At 42.9% G+C, this 21,754-nt stretch overlaps 2 protein-coding genes across 9 annotated transcripts in view; one reads left to right on the top strand and one right to left on the bottom strand.

Moving 5' to 3' along the window:
- Positions 1-3,199, bottom strand: part of INSYN2B (inhibitory synaptic factor family member 2B) — a 118,547-nt gene extending 115,348 nt beyond the window's left edge. Inside the window, exon 1 of the mRNA XM_003310975.6 lies at positions 2,981-3,199. The gene's annotated coding sequence lies outside the window, so the exon portion shown is untranslated. The remainder of the gene's footprint in view (positions 1-2,980) is intronic.
- The window catches only part of DOCK2 (dedicator of cytokinesis 2), a 442,545-nt gene that overhangs the window by 338,291 nt on the left and 82,500 nt on the right, over positions 1-21,754 (top strand). For all 8 annotated transcript variants that reach the window (XR_001718032.4, XM_016954162.4, XM_063811659.1 and 5 more), the window contains 3 exons: positions 5,760-5,858; positions 8,493-8,587; positions 18,783-18,861. Coding sequence is in view for 7 of the 8 variants with exons in the window: in XM_016954162.4 (XP_016809651.1) it covers positions 5,760-5,858; positions 8,493-8,587; positions 18,783-18,861 (273 nt within the window). In the remaining variant the exon portion in view is untranslated. The remainder of the gene's footprint in view (positions 1-5,759; positions 5,859-8,492; positions 8,588-18,782; positions 18,862-21,754) is intronic.

The raw sequence follows: 21,754 nt of genomic DNA on the forward strand, positions 1-21,754 counted from the left end.
GCTTGATGTGTCCATAGATAGTCACGGGTAGGCGGAGTCATCATTTCCTCTGTCCAGGTCAGGAATTTCAATGAGCTAATCTGCATAGCTTCTCTGGACTTGAGTCAGCAACAAGACAATACTAATAATAGCTGCTATTATCGAGGGCTTTCCGTATTCTAAGTCCTTTACACAAATTAATTGAACCCTCACCAAAACCGTGTGAAGTAAGGAATATTTTTATCCCCTTTTACAGATGAGGCAACTGAGGCACAAGACCCTGCTCGAGGTCACAAAACTAGTAAGAGATACAGCTGAGATTTGAACTCAGGCTTTCTGGCTCCTAAGCCCCCACTCTCATGCTTGCATCCTGGCAGAACCAGATGTAAGCTCTTTAGAGTACTGCCTTATCCATCCTGCTCATTGCTCCACGCCTCGCACCTAGCACAGAGCCCAGAACGCAAGGACAGACGGCACACCTTAGTTTTCCCAAAGAGTGCTCCCAATTACAATTCTGAACTGCCTGATAAAGCTCAAAAATGAATGGGTTTTAGAGTCCCTGTGTTTCCTGACACCAAAGCCTCCCACTTCCAGTCCTGGACCCACCACACAGACAGCACCAATTTCATCCAAGAATAAAATCTGTTACATAACCAGATGGCAGACATGGGGGTGAATAGAGAAGCAACCTGTGAGTGCATTCGGCCACTCCTAGTCTCCAAAGGACAGCTCCTAGAAAGAACTTTTCATCTGTCTCTGAGCCTCCCTCGGCAAACTTTCCTTCATCTCCTCTCGCTGGTGCTTTCTATATTTTATTTTATTTTGGTCGTGCGCATTATTTGAAGTTACTATAGCAACGTTTCACCAGCTGGTATCACATAGTAATGTTGGCATTTAGGTAGCAAGCTTCCGAAGTTGGCTGTTTCACTCCCTCTGCGATCTCATCACTCCTACTAATCTTAGGTGAGTGGGGGTTGCATGGGCAGGCAGCACCCATGCCCCTCGCCCCTATTTTGTTTGTTTCCCAAGGCAGGGCAAACTGGTAGCCTTTCCCTCAATTCACTTGGCACTGCAGGGGTCCTGGCTCTGTGTGTGTGTGTGTGTGTGTGTGTGTGTGTGTGTGTGTGTAGGTGTGTTTGCATTAGAGGTTGTTAAATAGATATGTTTAAGTTGAATGTTGTACACTAAAATTATTGGCATTGTCAATATGATGATGATGATGATGATGATGAATTTTTTAATGCAAAAGAGTGGAATGATTTGGGGAGCGCTAATCTCCTGATCACAATCACCTAGTATCCCAGCTAATTAATTTTGATCACACAATATTGGGTTTCTCTTCTTCTCTCTCACCATCACACAGTGAAGAGACCCTCACTCTTTTCCTTTGGAGCGTCCAAGTGTGCAAGACCTCCCTACGTCCCAATGGGCTGAATTAATTAAGAGGATTGATTGTCTTGGATCACTGAAGAGGGTTCTGTACAGCAAATAAGCCCTGCCACTCAAGGTGTTAAGTAGTCCCTCATCAGCCAAGTGCCTGCGATGATTGCACTTATTTTTACACGTTTGACCTAGTTTCAAACCGTGTCTCTTCATGCTGTGATTCATTAGCCACATTTTAAACCATCCCAATCGGAGCGAGGTGACACTGTCTGGTTTGTGCCAGAGTCTCGGATACAATTTCTCACTGGAATTTAATATGCAAGTCTCCCTGGAATTCTGTTTTAAGAAGCAATTTCCCATCCTGGCATGCTGCTTGGATATGGATGAGTGGCTGCCTCATTCCTAGGTAGTAAATATGTCGATTACAGAATTTCTGCCAGGGATGAAAAGAGGGGGATTCTTGCTAGCCTGGAGACTGCAAGGGATCCCTCCACCCCTCTGTTCCCCATGCAGTATTCAGGCTTTTCCAGGTTTCTGACAGGGCTGGGAGTTTGAGCTCCTACACTGTAAAGTTTGAACAACGTCAGTGTTAGGGCTGTCTAAGTTGCTAGGGCAAATGCAGTCTGCTCAACATTCCCCCACCCCTATTCCTATGTCCCCTAAAAATTTAAGACATGGTGGATATGGAAGTAAGGTCTCAAACTTGTACAGAGGGGCAGGACACAAATGCCATTTTTAAGGAAACTACTGAAAAAGAGACACACATCAGAGAAGCAAAATGTTATTCCATGATTCTATCGCTGTATGACAAAAGAGGTGGTTTTTAAAATCCAAATGACAGAAAGGAGACTTTTCTGAATATGAAGCTGCTGCTCGTTTCTCACTCCATTTCAGGTTATCAATCATTCACATTGGTGTGATTTCCCACAGATCTGATACCAAAGGGGGCTAGACACCATAGCAGAAAAGAAAGATGCTTCTAGTCAGAAGTAAAACACTGTCATTTTTCATTAACAGCCAAATGCAGGTAACTTGTCCAAACTTCAGTCACATTGCACTACAAATCGTACCAAAAGGCACGCAACCGGGTTTTTCTACGTGGTAGTGAGAACTAAGAAATTAACAAGCTGGTAAAAGTAATTTTGATTGACCAGTGAACTACAACACACCGACCAACTCCTAATGAAAAGATAATGGTTTTTTTCGTAAAACAGCCACTCTCTCTAGATGGGGACTAGAATCCCCCTCCCTTTTTATCTTTTAAAATGAAGAATGGAAGTTTCTCTAAACAAGGCTTAAGACAATTCATCCTTTTCAAGGCAATTCCAGGCAACTTGAGATCCAAGGTTTGTTTTTCTTTGCTTTTTTTCCCCCTTCAAATTCAAATCAAGCCATTTGAAATAACAAGCATTCCATATCCATGCATTTGGGGCAGCCTGCAGTTCTGACAATGGTGGATTTTCCACTACATACCACCACACACACACACATACAAGCTCCCAGTCTCACTGTTGATTTAAGCCAAAGCTTTGAAAGTAAACTATTGTCCAAGAGACGATCGCATTTTCTCTTAGAGGATCATCGATCATAAAAAATAAAACCTACCCACATCTCTTACCTTGAAGCAGTGGAATTACCTGCAGAGGATGGTCCCCCTTCCTTGCACAATGAGCCAGGCTTTGACCAGCAGCAAAATTACTCCAAAAGAAGGAATAATAAGTCCTTCATATTGTAATTTTCACTGTTTATATGCAAGAAGTGTAGTGGGTCTGCTCACGTAGGAATAAATAAAAAGCCGAACAAACTGCTCGGCAGCTACCATGTGAAAAGAAAAGACCTCTAGTGGCCACAGGCTGAATTCTTTAAGGAAGGGAGAGGAGAGATGGAGCAGAGGAAACACACGCTCCTGTGTGTGTATAGACACACACACACACATATGCAGGCACACACACATGCACATACACACACTCCTACACCCCACAAATGCTAAGGTTTCTCCTTTCTTGCATTTGGCCTGGCTGGAGGTGGAAACGAGAATAATGGTTATTTCTTGATTTAAGTGGGAGCTGGTTAAATTAGCAGTGACAGCGGTGTTCTGCCTAGTTTGAAAGGGATAATTTCACACACTCACTACCACCCCCTGGGGGCCTGAGCAGGAAAAAGAATTTGACTCTGGCTCTTCAAGGAGTTGCCACCCAGTGTAGAGGCTACAAGTTCCCATCAACAAAGCATCATCAGCCATTGTCCCTGAGAGTCCCAGCTTTGTGATCTCCGCCGGATTTGCATGTTTTCTAGTCATTTATGGTGTGCGGGTGTGGTGGTCACTTGGCAGGGAGAGCCAGCTTCCTGGGTTTGTAAGCTTCGTAGTCATGACAGGCCCCTTGCTTAGAAGGGCTCCGTGGCTGTGTCAAAATTCTGAATAGTTTTAAACAAGGGCTTTGCATTTGTACTTTGTTCTGGGACTCACTAATTACATAGCTGTTCCTGCTGACAAGGAAAGCATGCTATCCCTAACTTCCCAATTGAAAAGAACCTAGAAACAAATGAAAATCCATATCATGGGAGCTACTTTTGGGAGTGTAAACTTAAGAAACAGTTTTCCAAAAGGCTTCCTGTTTCTCTACCACTGGAACGAAATTGTAAACCTGGGAGGAAATATATACACATGTAGATATACGTACAGGCATACCTCATTTTATAATGCTTCACAGATAACTGTTTTTTACAAATTGAAGGTTTGTGGCAACCCTGCATTGAGCAAGTCTCTTGGCACCATTTTTCCAACAGCCTGTGCTCACTTCGTATCTCTGCATCACAGTTCGGAAATCCAAGCAATATTTCAGACTTTTTTCATTATTATTATACCTGTTATAGTGATCTGTGATCGGTGACCTTTGATGTTACTATTATAATTGTTTCAGCGCACCATAAACAAACTTCACTATGGCAAAGTTCACTGTTGTCTTTTTTTAAGAAATTGCCGCAGCCACTCTAGTCTTCAGCAACCACCACCCTGATCAGTCAGCAGCCATCAGCATCAAGCCCAGACCCTCCCCCAGCAAAATGATTCCTATTTACTGAAGGCTCAGATGATCATTAGAGTTTTTTAGCAATATTTTTAAATTAAGGTTTATGTTCTCAAATTAAAATTTGTATTTTTTTAAACATAATGCTATTGCATACTTAATAGACTACAATGTAGTGTTAACATAAATTTTATATGCACTGAGAAGCCAAAACATTCATGCGACTGGCTTGATTGTGATACTCACTTTATTGCGGTGGTCTGGAACCAAACCCATAATATCTTCAAGGTATGCCTGTATATATTTCATATTTGTTATTTTATTAACAAAAGAGGAATTTTTTATATAAAAAAGGCAGCAGTTTATGGTAAAAATGCTTTTTTTTTTGGTTCAAACATAATACTTCCAGCCAGGCCATCTTCCACAAGCCCGGGCTTGGCTGGACCACAGTGGAACTTCATTTGGCCAAGATGGCAGCCCCAGTGGAAACTTGCAAGAGACAGTCAAGAATGACTTCTCACCCCTGGTGGATTCGTGGCCAGTGCTTTGTTTACCAGGTTCCAGAATAGATCTCCCTGAATGCTGCTTGCAGACACAGAAAACTTACTCTGATATGGACTGATAAAATCTGGGAAAGAGGAAGCAGAAAAGGCTATGCTGATGTCTTCCGGTGCATGAAAGGGTGTGGTTCCCCCTCTGCTCAGAGGGTCTCCTCTCTGTGTCCCTGCCTTGATTTCCCTCTTCTTTGAATCTTTCTGGTACTTAGTTGGCTTTGCCAATTGAGGGTCTTACTCTTTTTCTCTCATGATTAATCTCGCTTTCCCAACTAGATCATGAACTCACAAAGAGCAAGGGCCATCTCTTCTCACTTCTTTCATCCCTCTCAGCTCTTACCAAGTGGCAGGTCCCAGGAGGTGCTGGGTTGCCACTGGCTGATTCCTGGTGATCCAACTACAGATTCTACTGCAGAGAACTTTAGTGCATTTCAAGGTGCTAAAGGAGCCACCTGATTCTTTTGATACTGCTCTAGAGGTAGATTCAGATGAATTATTGTCCCATTTGACAGATGAGACGATTGGGACTTACACATGTAAAATTATTTGTCATAAAATGAAACTGTCTCCATGATTTTGAAATAGGCTGGATTTCCTGACACAAGTACAGTGCTCTTTCCCCAATGTGCAAACAGCAGGAGAGGTAATGGATCAGGTGTTATGTTTATGTTTGGCACTGCTATTACAGTCCCAGGCACATAATAGTACTCGGTAAATACTTTTTTGATGAATGAGCCATAAGGAGACATTTTCTCACAGGGAAGTTTTCCATGGTCCTCTCTCAACTATTTATAGTATTTTTCTTCATTTCTTGCAGAGTCACTTTGTGGCATGTATGACAGCCATCTTAAACCAGATGGGTGACCAGCACTACTCCTTCTACATTGAGACCTTCCAGACCAGCTCTGAACTTGTGGTGAGTCTGCAGGATGCTGGGGGTGAGGAAGAACTCTTCCATCTCTGGAACATGGCTTCTGTCCCTGTCAGAGAGACCTGCTTGTCTATCACATAATCTAGATATGACTTAACCAATATTTGTTGATGAATCACAGACATTTTGGGGTTTAAGAGCATGATTTTTAGAGTCATACATTCTTAGGTTTGCATCTAGGATTTGTCACATGCTAGCTGTGTGACCATGGTCAGGTGAATCCTTTTATGCTTCAGTTTCCCCATTTGTAAAGTGGGGATAATGTCATTTATGTCATAGGGCTAAGAAGGGGTTGCACGAGAACACAATAGCTCTCACGTAGTAAGTGCTCAGTAAAATATAGCTCTTATTAAGATCACAAATGCCTAGAGGAAGTTGGTCTCTGGGCCACCTTCTTCTAGCCTCTCAGGATGCATTTGCTGCAAGAGCATCTGCCCGTGGCCTGTGGCTTGTATCTCTGCAGCTGATGACTTCATTAACATAGAGCCCAGCCCAGGCTGTTACTGCCCCAAGGGTGGAGCAGAGCACACTTTGCCCTCAGTGTGGCCTCCTTTCTCTCTGTCTTGTTGCTACCAGGTTCAGGAGTCCCACTGCTGAAGGTCACTCTCAACTCTCCCTGGAGAGACCAGGGGCACCAAAATTGGATCAACCTCAGAGAGAGGCCCATAAAAAAAGGAATCATTAGAAAACTAATGCCCTACCCCTTCATCCATTCAGTAGTGAGATGTTCTCTCCCTTGGAGTAAGATTGGCAAGAAATGGAACTTTTCCCTCAACCTCCAATTTCCCTATGTCTTAAGACATGGAAATAGAAAAACTGGACTCCTAATTTTTGATCCTGTATGGAAGGAAAGGTTTCTGGGGAAAGAAGGTAAGAAATGGAATTCTTAATGATTGAACATACACATTTTCTTACATAACCCTCACAAAAGTATGACATGGAAATTAGGAGTCACATTTCACAACTCTACAATCTGCTTGCTCAAGGTCCCGTAGCTAGTATGTGGTGGAGGTAAGGTCTGGACATTGACTGTAACCCTTATACCACACTATCTCCTCATTAAGAAGCCACTCTTCCCATCTATGAGCCAGGAGCCTTCTTCATTTCCATAGGAAGGGGATGTGCCTGTGATGATATCCACACTTCCGCAGGTGACATCAAGTATGAATAATATAACAATACTCACCATCATCATCAACATGTAATGAGAATTTGTAGGAGACCAGGCTCTGTACTAAGCATCCGATTGGCAGTATGCACTTAACCGTCACAGTCACCCTTTGAAGTAGATATTATTCCCATTCTGCTGATGTGGAAACTAGGACTTAAAGTATTGAGGTAGTTTTCCCTAGCAACAAAGATTGCTGGAAAGGAACAAATTTTATTTCCAGAATTTTGCAACTTAGCTAAAAGCAGTGATTTTCAAATTATGTTCCTCCTATCCTCACTATGCTTTACCATAAACATGCACACACGCGTGCACACACACACAATTCCACCAGAGCTGTTCTACCTTTATATATTTTATATATTGGGCTCCAGGTAAGGCTTTCTTTGAACAAAGAATTCTGCTGTTAAAATAATTTGAAAACCACCAACTTAAGGAAACAACTCTGAACAGATTTCCTCTAGATTTTAAATTTTGCCTAAAGCACACTGGTGGTATGTCTTCACTACCTCCAGCTCAAAAGGGTCTCAGTGCCAGTGGTTCTGGTCTTAGCTATCCAGATTTGTCTTTATTTATTTTTTATTTTTTGAGATAGAATCTCGCTCTGTCACCAGGCTGGAGAGCAGTGGCGCGATCTTGGCTCACTGCAACCTCCGCCTCCTGGGTTCAAGTTATTCTGCCATGGCCTCCCGAGTAGCTGGGATTACAGTGTGTGCCACCACGCCCAGATAATTTTTGTATTTTTAGTAGAGACCATGTTGGCCAGGATGGTCTCAATCTCTTGACCTCATGATCCACCCTTCTCAGCCCCCCAAAGTGCTGGGATTACAGGTGTGAGCCACCGTGCCTGGCCTCCGGATTTTGCTTTAATTTGTGTTTTCCAAAGATGGAGAAAAAGTATGGCTCACTGCAAAATCTAGTGAAGGGTGCTGAAGTCCACTAAGAACCTCTTCAAAGGAGAGGAAGAGTTCCTGTCATTGTGTCTCAGCTAATCTGCTCGTGTGTGTGTGTGTGTGTGTGTGTGTGAGACATATGAATTAGCTGTATTTACAGCACTGCTAATTAGACGTTCATTTTAATAAGAGTTTATTTGCTCAATGACCTGAGATGCTTTCATACAGTGAGATTATTTCCTTCTCAAATACATATTTGGGAAAATGATTATAAAATTGCCACATCAATGAGTACATTTACTTCTTTATTCCCAAAGATGGAATTAATAGTGCTTTATTTTGAGAGCATTTTCACATCCCATATTCATGTTCCACTGACATTTGGGAAACAGCATTCCAGCATTCAATCTTTAAGCTTCCATTTAATTTAGTTAATGAAAGGCTGTGTCTCTTCCTTTTCCTCCCTCCAAAATAGAATAGCAAAAAGATTTAAAGAGCCAACGAGCTCTGAGTTCCTGTAAAACAGGATGACATGTGTGCTGTGCTTCATTGTTTCAGGACTTCTTGATGGAGACCTTCATCATGTTCAAGGACCTCATTGGAAAGAACGTGTACCCTGGAGACTGGATGGCCATGAGCATGGTTCAAAACAGGTGAGCTGCTACCTGCTTCCGTAAAGCTACCTTACCCAGCCCTCACTTCAAAGATCACTTATTTCGAGTTAAATTAGGGACAATTTCTCCTTGCTGAAAAGAAATTAAAGTGTTAAGGCATGCTTTCTTTCTATCTTTAAACCCAGGGAAGGACTCCTCACCAATCTTGAAGCTACTCAAAAAATCATCTCCAACTTCTCCATTTTTCAGATCCCAGTTAGAATATCATACTTCGTCTCTGAAGCCTTTCGTTCACTCTTGGGACAGGAGATCTTAGAAAAGCATTTTAAAAATATATTATTTTAATTTTTAAAAAATAATAAAATATATTCTGTGACATGGTAAAATAAGTTTAGGAAGCATTAAATTAAACAGATTTGAACAGATTTCCATGCTGCAGGACTTCTTCAAGCTTTTAATATGCTAATGTGATTTTTTTCTAAGAGGAGGATTTAGGGTACAGCATTCCATTTGCCCATCCATTTGCACATAGGATGTGCATTTGGTGTGTCTATGTGTGTATCTATAATACCCGTTAACATCTCCTAGACTATCAGTGTAACCCAAGTATAGCTTAGATGTCCTGTGGCCCAACACAACAAGAGATAAAAGTAATTCTAAACAATTTCAGTCTCTGCTGCTAGGTTTCTTATATCATTTCACCAAAGTAAAATCCAAATTATAACATTCATTAATCTTTTCTAATATTCCCTTGGGTTTATTTCTAATATTCCTTGGATTTCCCCAAGCCTCTCTCAGAACCTGATTCTCAAATCCTGCCTATCAATTCCTTTAAAACAGCATCTTTCTGGTTCTTCTCTTTTCTTTCTCCCTGCTTTCCTTTGGCTTATTTTATTTGTTTTAGATTCTTTCATGGAAAGCCCTTCATCTTATACTGGTGTCTAGTTTTATCTCCCTCTACCTATTGTTCTTGTTTTATATCAAAAAACTAAGCATTGTCTGGCAAAGATAGAAATATCTCTAGAGGGCAGAATAAGGGGAGAAGTTAAAAAGACGAAATCAGAATTCTCTGAAGTGGAAGGGAAAGAGCAAACACTAACTCAAACTTGCCCAAGCAAAAAGAGAATGTATTGGTACAGATAACTGAAAGAGCCCTGACGTGTGGCTTCAGGCATGGATGTATCTAGGTGCTCAGATAGCAATGTAGGGAATCTGTGTGTGTGTCTCTCTCTGCTTTTTCTATTTACTTGATTCTCAGGCAGATGCTCTCTTAGTGGGGAAAATGGGCTCTAGAAGTTGCAGATATATTCCTTGTTGTATTTTCAACCACAATAGAATGAAAAGGCTTCTTTTCCTATAGGTACAGAAAAAATACTGAGGCCACTCTTCAAAGGTCTGGCCTGAGCTACATGCCCATCCATAGACCTCTGCGGCCAGCCAAATGAAATGTGCTATTAAGTCAGGCTTGGATTTCATGACCCGCCTTTGGAACTGGGGGTGGGTGGTGTGGTCAGTTCTACCAAAACCACAAAGTCAGGGAATAAGGAAAGAAGCAGAGAGAGTAGTCCTTCAAAGGAAAATCTAGAAGTTGTTATCAGAAAGAGGACTAAATAATAGGCAAGTGAATGCACAGATGTCCAGCCTTGATCCAGGGTCTTGGGGTTGGAGCCCTGGCCAGGCAACTTCCCCTTCTGAGCTGTCCACACGGTCCTTCTGGAAGAAACATGTGCTGGGTCCCGTGGGAGTGCTTTGAAGGAATATTTCCTCCTGAAATCCCAGCTTCATTCAAATTTTAGTCATTTTTGGGAGAGGCCCCCCAAAAATAATCCTTATTTCTTTATACCTAGAAAAGTAGAATGTAATTTCCTAACAGACCTAATACATTGGAAATCTCTCCTAAATAGAAATCATAGATTTGTATCTCTTAAGGGTCAGCCAAGTACTTATGTTTTGTACATTAAAGAAAAAAGTTAGACTCTAGAATACAGCCTGGGCTTCAGACTCTTTAATTCTGCCACTTTCTCTTTCTTGGGAAGTCATTTAACCTCTTGGAGTGTTAGTTTCCTAGTCTGTAAAATGGGGACAATGGTAGTTTCTATTTCATGAAAACTGCTTTGTGTGTACAAGGATAGAATGAGTTACTCCTTAGCACAGTGCCAGGATCAAGGAAAATCTCAATAATAATAGCGTTGCCATCACTAGGTGATGACAACAAACTTAGCCTTAGACTAAAGAAGCATGTGTTAATGTCAACCAGAAAAGATTACTTTTTTCTGCTTGCAGGCACATAGCTTAGTTCGAAGATTTCCTGCATCTTCTGGCCAAAATGATCTCTTATGTTTATAGAACACATGAAATGTTCTCACTATTTTTGCATTTTGTATATTATAATAGATAACATTTATTAAGTACCGAGATCCATCACTGTTGCAAAGGCTTTACATGAAATTAGTTCATTTAATCCTCCCAACAACTTCATAATGTAGAACAACTATAATCCACATATTATATAAGAGGAAGCTGAGGTACAGAATAGATAAGTAACATACTTCCTGTTGCATTGCTGAAAAGAAACAGAAGCCATTTCATTGAAACCAATGCTCTTAATCTCTGTATTATTATTATTATTATTATTATTATTGTTTTATTTATTTATTTATTTTTGAGACAGAGTTTCTATCTTGTTGCTGAGGCTGGAGTGTAATGGCATACTCTCAGCTCACTGCAACCTCCGCCTCCTGGGTTCAAGTGATTCTCCTGCCTCAGCCTCCCAAGTAGCTGGGATTACAGGCATGCACCACTATGCTCAGCTAATTTTGTATTTTTAGTAGAGAAGGGGTTTCTCCATGTTGGTCAGGCTGGTCTTGAACTCCCGACCTCAGGTGATCTGCCTGCCTCGGCCTCCCAAAGTAATCTCCATATTATTAAGTGCATTTTGCCCAGAGAGGTGAAATGACTCTCCAAGGTCATGCCACTAGTGAACAATTTCAACCCAATTTAGATAAACAGAACAGGTACCATGACTTATGCCAGGCCAGTGTTCCCCAGAATACCATTTTCTTTTCTCCAAAAAGGTGCAACTTATTCATGTGGTCAGGGCCAACTTCACTTGTCAGTATGTCTGGACATTCCAACTAACTTTTCTTCCTTCCTTCCATGATCTGTATGTTATGATAGTTGGCTTGTTTTTATAATTTTTCTATTATCACTTATGATTTCTGTATTATGTATGCATTAGTCGTCTATTATTTACTTATCTGTTTGTTGGAAAAGGGAGTGGAGTTTTCTAGATTTTAATGTCTCCCCAGCTGTGTACTGTTTGTGTATGCAGACATAGTGACACATCTCCTGCAAGAAATACTTCCTGTTAGAGCGTTTTTCTTTTTGGTGAGCTGCAACACTGAGTAAGATCTGATTTACATGATGTTGTTAATTTTTAAATGATCAAGTTCTTTATAATGTTGTAAATGAACAAGATTATGCCTAGAAACCTCTTTTACCTCTCTTCCATCTGCACCTCACTCTAGAAATCCAACATTTTGAGGAGGCTTAGGATTTATGCACATCCCTAAAGTTACCCTAAATGCAGCCAACCACCAAATATTTATTGAATTTCATGGGCATCCAGGGTTGTAGGCAATGGACAGGCCAATTTAAGCTGTGGTCCCAGAAGGCAGAGGGCTTACGGTCTAGCTGGGGAAACAATAAATATTCCCATGGAAATGCAAGCTGCAGTTGCTGTCATGAATTTGGAGCTCAGACAGAGACCAGAGGCAGAACAGGGCAGTTAGGACTTATGGCTGCCTGGATTCAAATTCCATCTGAGCAAGATCCTTCACCACTCTAGACTCTGTTTTCCTCACTGTAAAATGTGGCTAATAATGATACCTACCACAAGGATATTTGTGGGAACTAAAATGAAGTAATATGTAGAAAGTAGTTAGAACAGTGTTTGACACATAGCAAGCGCTTCATAAATGTTAGTTATTTTTATTTTATATTTCTATTTCTATGGTTTGGGTATAGCCAAACTACTTCACTGAAGCAGCAAATCTGGGCTGGATCTTGTCTACCTTTTCATATGGTGGTTCCATCAGTGTGCTGATGAATCACTGACACCCATTTTCCCTTCATCCTACCTACCTTAATTTGTAGTGATTATTCATTTTTGGGGTCCCCACCTCCTCCAATCCATGTAATCCAGAAAGAAAGAACCCTCTTAATGTTTTTTTTTTCTTCTTCTTCTTTTTCTTTTGAGACAGAGTCTCACTCTGTCGCCCAGGCTGGAGTGCAATGGCACGATCTCAGCTCACTGCAACCTCCACCTCCCAGATTCCGGTGATTCTCCTGCTTCAGCCCCCTCAGTAGCTGGCATTACAGGTGCACGCCACCATGCCTGGCTAATTTTTGTATTTTTAATAGAGACAGGGTTTCACCACATTGGCCAGGCTAGTCTCGAACTCCTGACCTCTGGTGACTCACCTGCCTCAGCCTCCCAAAGTGCTGGGATTACAGACATGAGCCACTATGCCCAGCTTACCTCTTCATGGTTTCATTAATCAGCAAAGAACACCTAATCCTGACATCCAGCTGGCTGCAGGATCCCGATCCCAGGAGCCTGCTGCATCCCTAACTGGAATCCCAAATTATGCAGAAAATGTTTCCGGGCACTTGGGGTGAACCGTGTCCTGTCACTGAGCTGGAATATGCTGATTCATTCGAACCTTTTGGCCCATGGAGCATTTTGTGTGTTGTAAAGGAGGCACTGAAATGCTCTGTGGGAGAATGGGTATCCCAGCGGCTCAAGAGGAGGGATGTCTGTGTCTCCCAGCCAATGCTTTTATCTTTAGTTCTAACCAGTAGAATCAACTACATCCCGTGAATGACAGGGGATTGGGATTTGGAGTGGCCTTTTCTCTCCCTTGGTGAATCTCACCAGATAGGGCATGTCCGCCTCCTCTCCCCTCTTTTGTTCACATGATACTGCCTGTGGGCATGGTCCACGCTGTGTTGTCACATGGGAGTATTATCAGCCTCATATCCTCCTGCCCCAGAACTTCGAGGCCATGGGCATTTAAGGATAACCATAACAACAACAGCTGACATGTACTGAGGACATCTGTGTGCCCTGTCACTGGGCCCCTGCTTCATGTACTGCAGCTCATTTAGTCTTCACACATGGCTCCTTTTACAGATGGGGCAGTTGAGATTCACAGAGGTCAACCACCCAGCCCACGGCCGCAGCTCAGAAGAGTGGCTGAGTGGGAAGGTGACCCTGGCAGGCTTGCAGCGCCTGTAGGACTCTGTGTGCACCTTCCATTCCTGGGCCTGGGCCAGGGAGTAGTACATGTAGTGTGTATAGGCTTATTCTCGGCTGCCTCCTGACACCAGGATTTGTTCTGCCACATGAAGAGAAGTAGGAAACTGGGGACTTGAGCCAGCAGGCTCTGTGAGGCCTCACATGGAACAGTTTTGAGGGTAGCAAGCCTGGGTTTGGCTCCTCTTTCTGCCAGCTTCTTCCTACTCACAACAGCTGACTTATCTGTTCCCTGCTCTATTGCACATGGCTTCTGGTTCCTCATGGAATCATCTGCCCATGGCTTCTGCTCAAGGATCAGACTGCGTTCTCCCTCCTTGTGGGCTGTTTGAAAGGATGGATCTACTTCTGTCCAGGCTTGGGTATTTCCATTGCACAGTGCTATATCCATAAGACCACCCATGGGCTGCTGGCCAGCCCATACAAGACTGCTTTGAGTCACGTGTTGGCCCTGGACCCAGTCAGCTGTAGGCAGGCAGCAGAATGATGCGGACAAAGTGTGAAGGGCTGCGTGCATGGCAGGCATGAGTGGAAGCATGCCAGTGCCGGAAGTTCAAGGAGCCAGTGTGTCCTTCTGGTTAACTGAAAACACTTTAGAGAAAGACAAACCTGAGTTTGGGTCTGGACTCTTCTGCTTCTTTGCTGTTTGAATGTGGGGAAATTATTTGCTCTTTCTAAGACTCAGTTTCCTCTTATGTTTAATGGGTATAACAGTAGCTCCTATTTCAGTTTATAGAATTAAATGAAATAATGTTTGTAGAACTGTTAGCACAGGCCATATGAATTATGGCAATTGATGCTTCCATCATTGTCATTATTAATAAAGTGAGCTCACGGCTTGGATTGAACAGAACTACAGAGATGTCCCTGTGGACAGAACTGCCCTGTGGTTAAATACCTAGATTCTGCAGGCTGTGTAACTTCATGTAAATCCTGATTTTACATGTACTGGCTGGGCTATTGGGAAAGTTACCTAAACTCACGTCTCTAAAGTGGAAACCATATCTAACTCAGAGATATGTGAGCATTAGAAAAACAAAAGCAACAGAGGAAAGAATCCATGCAAAGCCCTAGCATGGAGCCTGGCAGGCAGTTGAAAACCATGGTTGGGATTGTTCTTCCTCCTATACAGCCACTAAGCAACACAGACGAGACACAGCAAGTGCTAGGTTGAGATCTGATAACGAACTTTGTTTTCAACAATTCAGGTTCATTGTTGAGAGTAATAGAGTTGAGTGTGTTTTCGTCCTAACCCACTTTACCATATGAGTGCTTAGGCTTTAAGTACAATTATTGTTGTTGTTTTGAGACGGAGTCTCGCTCTGTTGCCAGGCTAGAGTGCAGTGGTGTGATCTCGGCTCACTGCAACCTCCAACTCCCTGGTTGAAGCAATTCTCCTGCCTCAGCCTCCCGAGTAGCTGGGATTACAGGCACTCGCCACCACGCCCAGCTAATTTTTGTATTTTTAGTAGAAACGGGGTTTCACCATGTTGGCCAGGCTAGTCTCGAACTCCTGACCTCATGATCCACCCATCTCGGCCTCCCAAAGTGCTGGGATTATAGGCGTGAGCCACCGTGCCCGGCCAATTACTGTTTTTAAAAAAAAACAAGAAAAATGAGAAGAAAAATGCCTTACTTTTCCAAACCCAAACATGGGCACCCAAAGTTAAGTGATATTCTGATTTCCAGTGTGTGGCTATGAAAGACTCTAGAGAAAGGGAGGAACTTTGATTTACCTGCTACTAATCCCCATCATCAGCACAGGGGCAAATCAATTCGTGGTCATTAGGCTGGCCTTTGAGGCTGGAGACAAGTTTAAGCTGACAACCAAAATAATGACTGTTACTGGAATGACTGATAGCTTTGTTGGTGCTGAGAATGTGTGAAAGCCCCCTCTTTGGTATTGTATTCAAGTTTCTGAGATGTTTACATATAATGTGACAGGCACTCAGTGCATTTCCATCTGGGGGATCAGATAACTAATCTTTAAGGAGAGAACACAAAATACAATGTTGTTTCAAAGACATATTGGTGAATAACAGACTAACAAAACCAAAGAAATCTCACTTTGTGACAGCCTGATGGGGTGGCAGATTTTGTGGGATTTTTATTTCTGTTTTTGTATGGTGCTGCCTGCCTCAAAACTGTCTGCTGACTGATCCCTGTCCTCTGTCTGCCCTGTTGTCTGGCTCTTGCCTTTAGAAGAATGAAGCAGTCCAGAGGGGTCTGAAGCCACCTCAGCTAGTGACCCTGTGAAAAAGGTTACATTACTGCTATTTCACAAGGGAGGAGACTGAAACTTCAGGGGTTATATTAACATGCTTCAATTCCACACAGCTGGAGAGTAACAAAGCCAGAAATCACATCCATTTGTGTGTGTGTGTGTGTGTGTGTGTGTGTGTGTGTGTGTCCAAATCCTGTGATTCCAGTGCCAGGATACACTGTCTTCTGTGTTCAATAGTCATGAAAGTATTTTAATGAACACCTGGCCCTGCAGTGCCTGTTGTAGCAAATGCTGCAGATACTCCACCCACCGACTCTTGGACCACCCAAAATCCACTGGCAGCTTCAGTGAGGCTTTCCTACTTCTTTCTTTCCCTGGGCTTTGTCTGGCTACAGAGTGCTCAGCTCACCTGCAGGACAGGCCAGAAGTACCAGGGACTTCCTGCTCATTGGAGCAACTTTCAATCAGTGAGGGGCTGCAGCTAAGGTGTAAATAACCCAACCTTCTTGTTCCCTGGGAGGGGACACTTCTTATATGCAAATGTGTTCTGTAAAGTCCAGGTGTAGGATATGAGAGAAAGACATAGTCAAGGACGTTACCAAAATTGTTTCCTTTTTTCCCCCCACTCTGAGCAATTGGAAGAATAGAATTGTCCTTAACTTAGTTGGGAAGACTACAGAAAGCAGTATTTCAGGGTGGGTGTAGGGAGGGCAGGTGGCCAGAGTTTAGTTTTTGACATGTAAGTTTGAGATGCCTAAAAGTTACTCAAGTATGGGTATAGATCACAGAGCTGGAGTACAAGCTGGTTTTAGGGGAGAGGCCTGGATGGATATACAAATTTAGGAGTTAAAGTCATGTGGACTGGGGAGTATGTGAGAGCATAGAGGGAGTCTGTGATTCCCAGAAGAGTAGAATCTACCAAAGGAGAGAGATGTTACTGAGTCATACAAGTAAATCATCCTAGACCATGATGAACGTTGGGAAAGGGAGTTGCAATGAGGATCCCTTGGGGTACACATGGGTGCAGCAGACCCTTCCTTGCAGAAGCTCATAGTCTGAAATTAGAGATGCGGCTGCACACAGACAGCTGGATATAAAGTGTGCTCATAGGAGGGGTGCCAGAAATAACCTCAGAGAATGGGGGTGGTCTCAGTCACTTAAGGCTGGTGGGATGGTGGAAAACTAAATGAAGAAGGCTCTCGATCTGGACCATGAAGGATAATGACCATGAAGAATCCTGACTTTCAGAGATGAGAAGGCAAGGGACATTCTACACAAAGAAAGAACATAGAGAGGGATTTGGGAAATACCAGAAACACAGGGTACTAGCAAGAAATAAGCCTAGAAAAGAAGGTTGGGGTCCCATCATGAGGGGAGATACTGTCCAGAGAAAGAGCTTGGACTCACCCTGTAAGCAGTGGAGAGCCATGAAGTCAGTGACTGATATGATGGAGCTGCTTTAGGGGAAGGAGATTTTCAGGATGAAGAGACTGGAGGCTGCAAGACCAGTCAGAAGGGCTTGGCAAGGAGGAAGGAGAGAACAACATGGAGAGGAAGACACTTAAGGAGAAATGCAAATTGACAAGTACCAAAATGTTAAACATGCATGACATTTGACCAGTATTGTTATTTTTTATTTTTTTATTTTTTTTTTGAGAGAGACTCTCACTATTGCCCAGGCTGGAGTGCAGTGTCATGATCTCAGATTTCTGCAACCTCCACCTCCTGGGTTCAAGGGATCCTCATGCCTCAGCTTCCCAAGTAGCTGGGATTACTGGCGTGCACCACAACGCCCGGCTAATTTTTGTATTTTTAGTAGAGATAGGGTTTCACCACGATGGTCAGGCTGGTCTTGAACTCCAGACCTCAAGTGATCCACCCATCTTAGCCTCCCAAAGTGCTGAGGTTACAGGCACAAGCCACCGCACCCGGTCCATTTGAACAGTATTATTACTTGGAGGAGAACAGTGGAGAAGGGGTATATATAGGAGGTATTTGATATACAGAGAAGAGTGATCACTGGAGCACTGTTTATTACAGAAAAAACTGAGAAAAAAACCAAAAAGATCCATCAATAAGAAATGGATTAAACAAACTGTGATACATCCATACAGTGGAATGCTCTTCAGTGATTAAAAAGGATGATATATATCTACATTCATTGGCCTGAAAGAAGCACACAATTTATTGTTGAGTAAAAACGACAGGCTGTGAAACAGCATTTGTTGTTTAGCCCCATTTATCAAAATGATACCCTAAAATATCATTCATGTATATACATGTAGGGAGACCCTTGAAATTATGTTCATCAAAACGTGGATGACAGTTTTCGTTAGGTGATACGATGTGGTAGTAGGTTGTTTATTTGTTTGTTTGGGGATGGGGGGGGTGATTTCTCTTTAGATCTTTTCTGGATAGCATGAATTTTCTTCCATAAGCTTGTAATATCTTAAACATAAGACAATGCAAATTTTCAAAAAGAAGTTGAACAGTTATTGAGTTCTTGCAAGGCAAACAGCCCCGGGTCTAGAGTGTGAATAGTTGTTAATCTGCATTAGCTGACCTCTCTAAATCAGTAATTTGGCCTTTGAGCCTCTCTCCAAAGAGGGTAAGGGAATTTTAGTCTGGCATAAGGACGAAGGAACTTAAGGGATCATGCTCAGACAGTCTGGTAATTTTCTGCCCTCTTCCAGGGTCTTCCTGAGAGCTATCAACAAGTTTGCAGAAACCATGAACCAGAAGTTCCTAGAACACACGAACTTTGAGTTCCAGGTGAGTATAAGCCACCAGAGCTACCCTTGGAGCTGCCCAGGGCGTCTCTGACATCCTGGGCTGATTGCTCCATCAGACACATCCCAAAGGCCACAGAAGCTGTCCCAGTCTCTCCAGGGATTCCCACAGGGGGTTATGGCTGGGGAGAAAATTCTCAGGCTTTCAACCAGGGCCTTGATTAAATAGTCATCAACTGATCATCATATGCAAATGTGACTGTATAATGGCCTCTTATATTAACAAGGAGATTTGCATTCATTCATTGTCAGAGTCTGTACCACCTTTTAAAAATGTATCACCTTTTTTTTACTTTTCTATTCTCTGGAACCAAAAGGGCAGCCAGTCATTGACAATGAAAAATGATTTACAATCAAATTCTCCAGTACAACTTTGTGGTTTCCTGATTCCTTCGAAAGTCATTTTTAGTGCTCAGCCAAGAACTGGGACCTCTAAGAGATTCAGGGTCCTAAAAGTATGTGCCTGGGGCAAACAGAATGACATACCTGCCCCAGGTCCAGGCCCAAGAAGCACAAACTCTGTGGGAAAGTCCGATTGCTTCCTCTGCCTGGAGATGTGTGAGGGAAGGCCCCCCACAAAAGGATCCCCTCCAGGGAAGTCTCCGATCCCTAGTATCTCTTCCAGTGGGGGCTTAGGGGGTAGGAGGCACTGAGCTCATGAACTGGAATGATGATGTTTTTCCCTTGCTCATATAAGTTGTTCAGTTCCTCTCTGGGCTTTCGCCTCTCAGAAGCTGAGCAACTTCAGGCAAGGCCTGGACTGTATCCGTGCCTCAAGTGAGTCATCTGTAAAATGCAACAACTACCCTTTCTACTTCATAGGGTTTTTCCAGAACTGGAATGTGATGAAGGGCTTGCTGGGAGAATCCACTTGTAAGGTCCCATAAGTTTCTGTTCAAATACTTCCTCCTTAAAGAGCCCTCCCCTCCTGACTCCTCCCTGAGGATCACCCCCACTCACTCCACAGTCATTATGCAAAACCATGTGGCTTCCTGGAGTCTCTTCATGGCACTAAATATCATTAGAACTCATCTTTCTTGTCTACGTGCGTATTTTCTCTTTCCTCCCATAGAACTTAAGCCTCGTGAGTATAAAGACCTTGAACACACAACAACTCTATGCTCTGTACCTGGCAAATAGTAGGTCTCCTTGAGGAGGTGATGTCTGGGCTGAGGCCTGTGAGATTCACCCTGCTGAGAGCACCAGCCTATGAGTAGATGAGTATTTGCTGAGAGGATGAACAGGATCTTTGAACAAGAGTCTCTTGAACTACCTTGCATTCAAATCAGGCAACTGAGTGACAATGAGAGCGATAATAAAATGAGTAGCTGCCATTTTCTGATGGTTAATACATGCCAGATCTCACGAGAAGCACTTTAAGGGCATTCTCTTTTGCAGTCTTTACAGCCACCCTACAAGTCGGCCACTATTACTAATATTTTTTCTGCTCTAAGGAGGCAGGAAGTAAGACTCAGAGATAATAAGGAGATAGCATGGTGTCACCGAGCACATCAATGCAAAGTTGGGACCAGAACTCAGTGGTGGCTGACACCAAAGCCCACCTAGATGACTACAGCCACGTGCCTGATATAGACTTTCACCCTTGCAGTGGGTTGACTGCCTGACCGGGTCTGGGTGAGAGTTTCTCCTGGCATTATAAATCTTCGACACGGGAACAAAGCATATCTCTTTAGCTGGTTTGAATTAGGAGAGATATTTGATTCCCTTCCAAATGTGGCCGAGAGGCCTGCAGGCTCTGGTCACGGGTATGTTTAGGGAAGTTTCTGCTTTTTGGGAGGGGCAACTTGGAACACCATACCTAGGGGCCAGAGGTGACAGGGTTTGGTCCATATAACTGCGAGCTAGTTTGTTCATCTCTTTCCGTGGGTATCGGCAATTGCGCCTCAAACTTGCTTTCCTGACTTCACTCTTTTCCATGCTCTTAGATGGATATTTTCCAAGAAAAGCTCAACTTCAGTCCTTCAGGGCATTCCTTTAGGTTTATATCCTGTTTTCCTGAAAGAAAATCTGTATTTGAGAGATGCTCAGAGATTGAGGGTTTCATACATGAGAAGTACGGGCTTGCAAGCTGAGTGACTTTAGACAAATTACTTCATCTCTATGTGCCTCAGTTTCCTCAATATTAAATCAGGATACTAATAGCAGCTATATCATTGGATTGTTGTGAGGATTAAGTGAATTCACGTAAAGCATTTAGAACAGTGCTGGGAACATAGCAGCCATTTAGTAAGTGTTAGCTCATTATAATAATAGTAATTTTATTATTTGGATAATGATTATGATGATCATGCCCCTAAATGTGTCAGGGCTGGGAATGCATGTCAGTCCTTGATAAACAGGACAGGAGGCCTCTTTCTGGTCACCACAACATTGCCTGGGGCTGTCACACCCACGAGATTCTGTAAAACAGAAGAGTGGCCAACATTACAAAATAAAGTAAGTCTCTTTTCCTAATGAGGCTTCCATAGCTATTTATTGAAAAGTACCCAAGAACAGGATCATTTTCCAACCTTATCTTTGTTCTCCTACCTCTTCCTCCCCCTGTGTAAGAATGGATTTGTTCTCTGTACCCTGCCTGGAACACGCCTTGTCTCCTTCTTACGGGCTCATTAATTATGCATTTAATATCAGCAGGAACAGCATCCATCACTGACTGCTGCCTGTCTTGGCAGCCACTGACCAGAGGAGCAGCAGGTGCAATGAGATTATCCCTAATATCTTTCCCAGAACTGTGGTTTTGTGATTCAAAGGGCAGAAAGTAAGAAGCTTGGTGACTGCCACTCTGTAGGTGACAAGAACTGGGAATTATAAAAATGGTGTTTTCTGGTTGCGGCTAAGATCACTTGCATTCCAGG

This window comes from Pan troglodytes, chromosome 4 (assembly GCF_028858775.2).
Source record: "Pan troglodytes isolate AG18354 chromosome 4, NHGRI_mPanTro3-v2.0_pri, whole genome shotgun sequence".
Lineage (NCBI taxonomy): Eukaryota > Metazoa > Chordata > Mammalia > Primates > Hominidae > Pan > Pan troglodytes.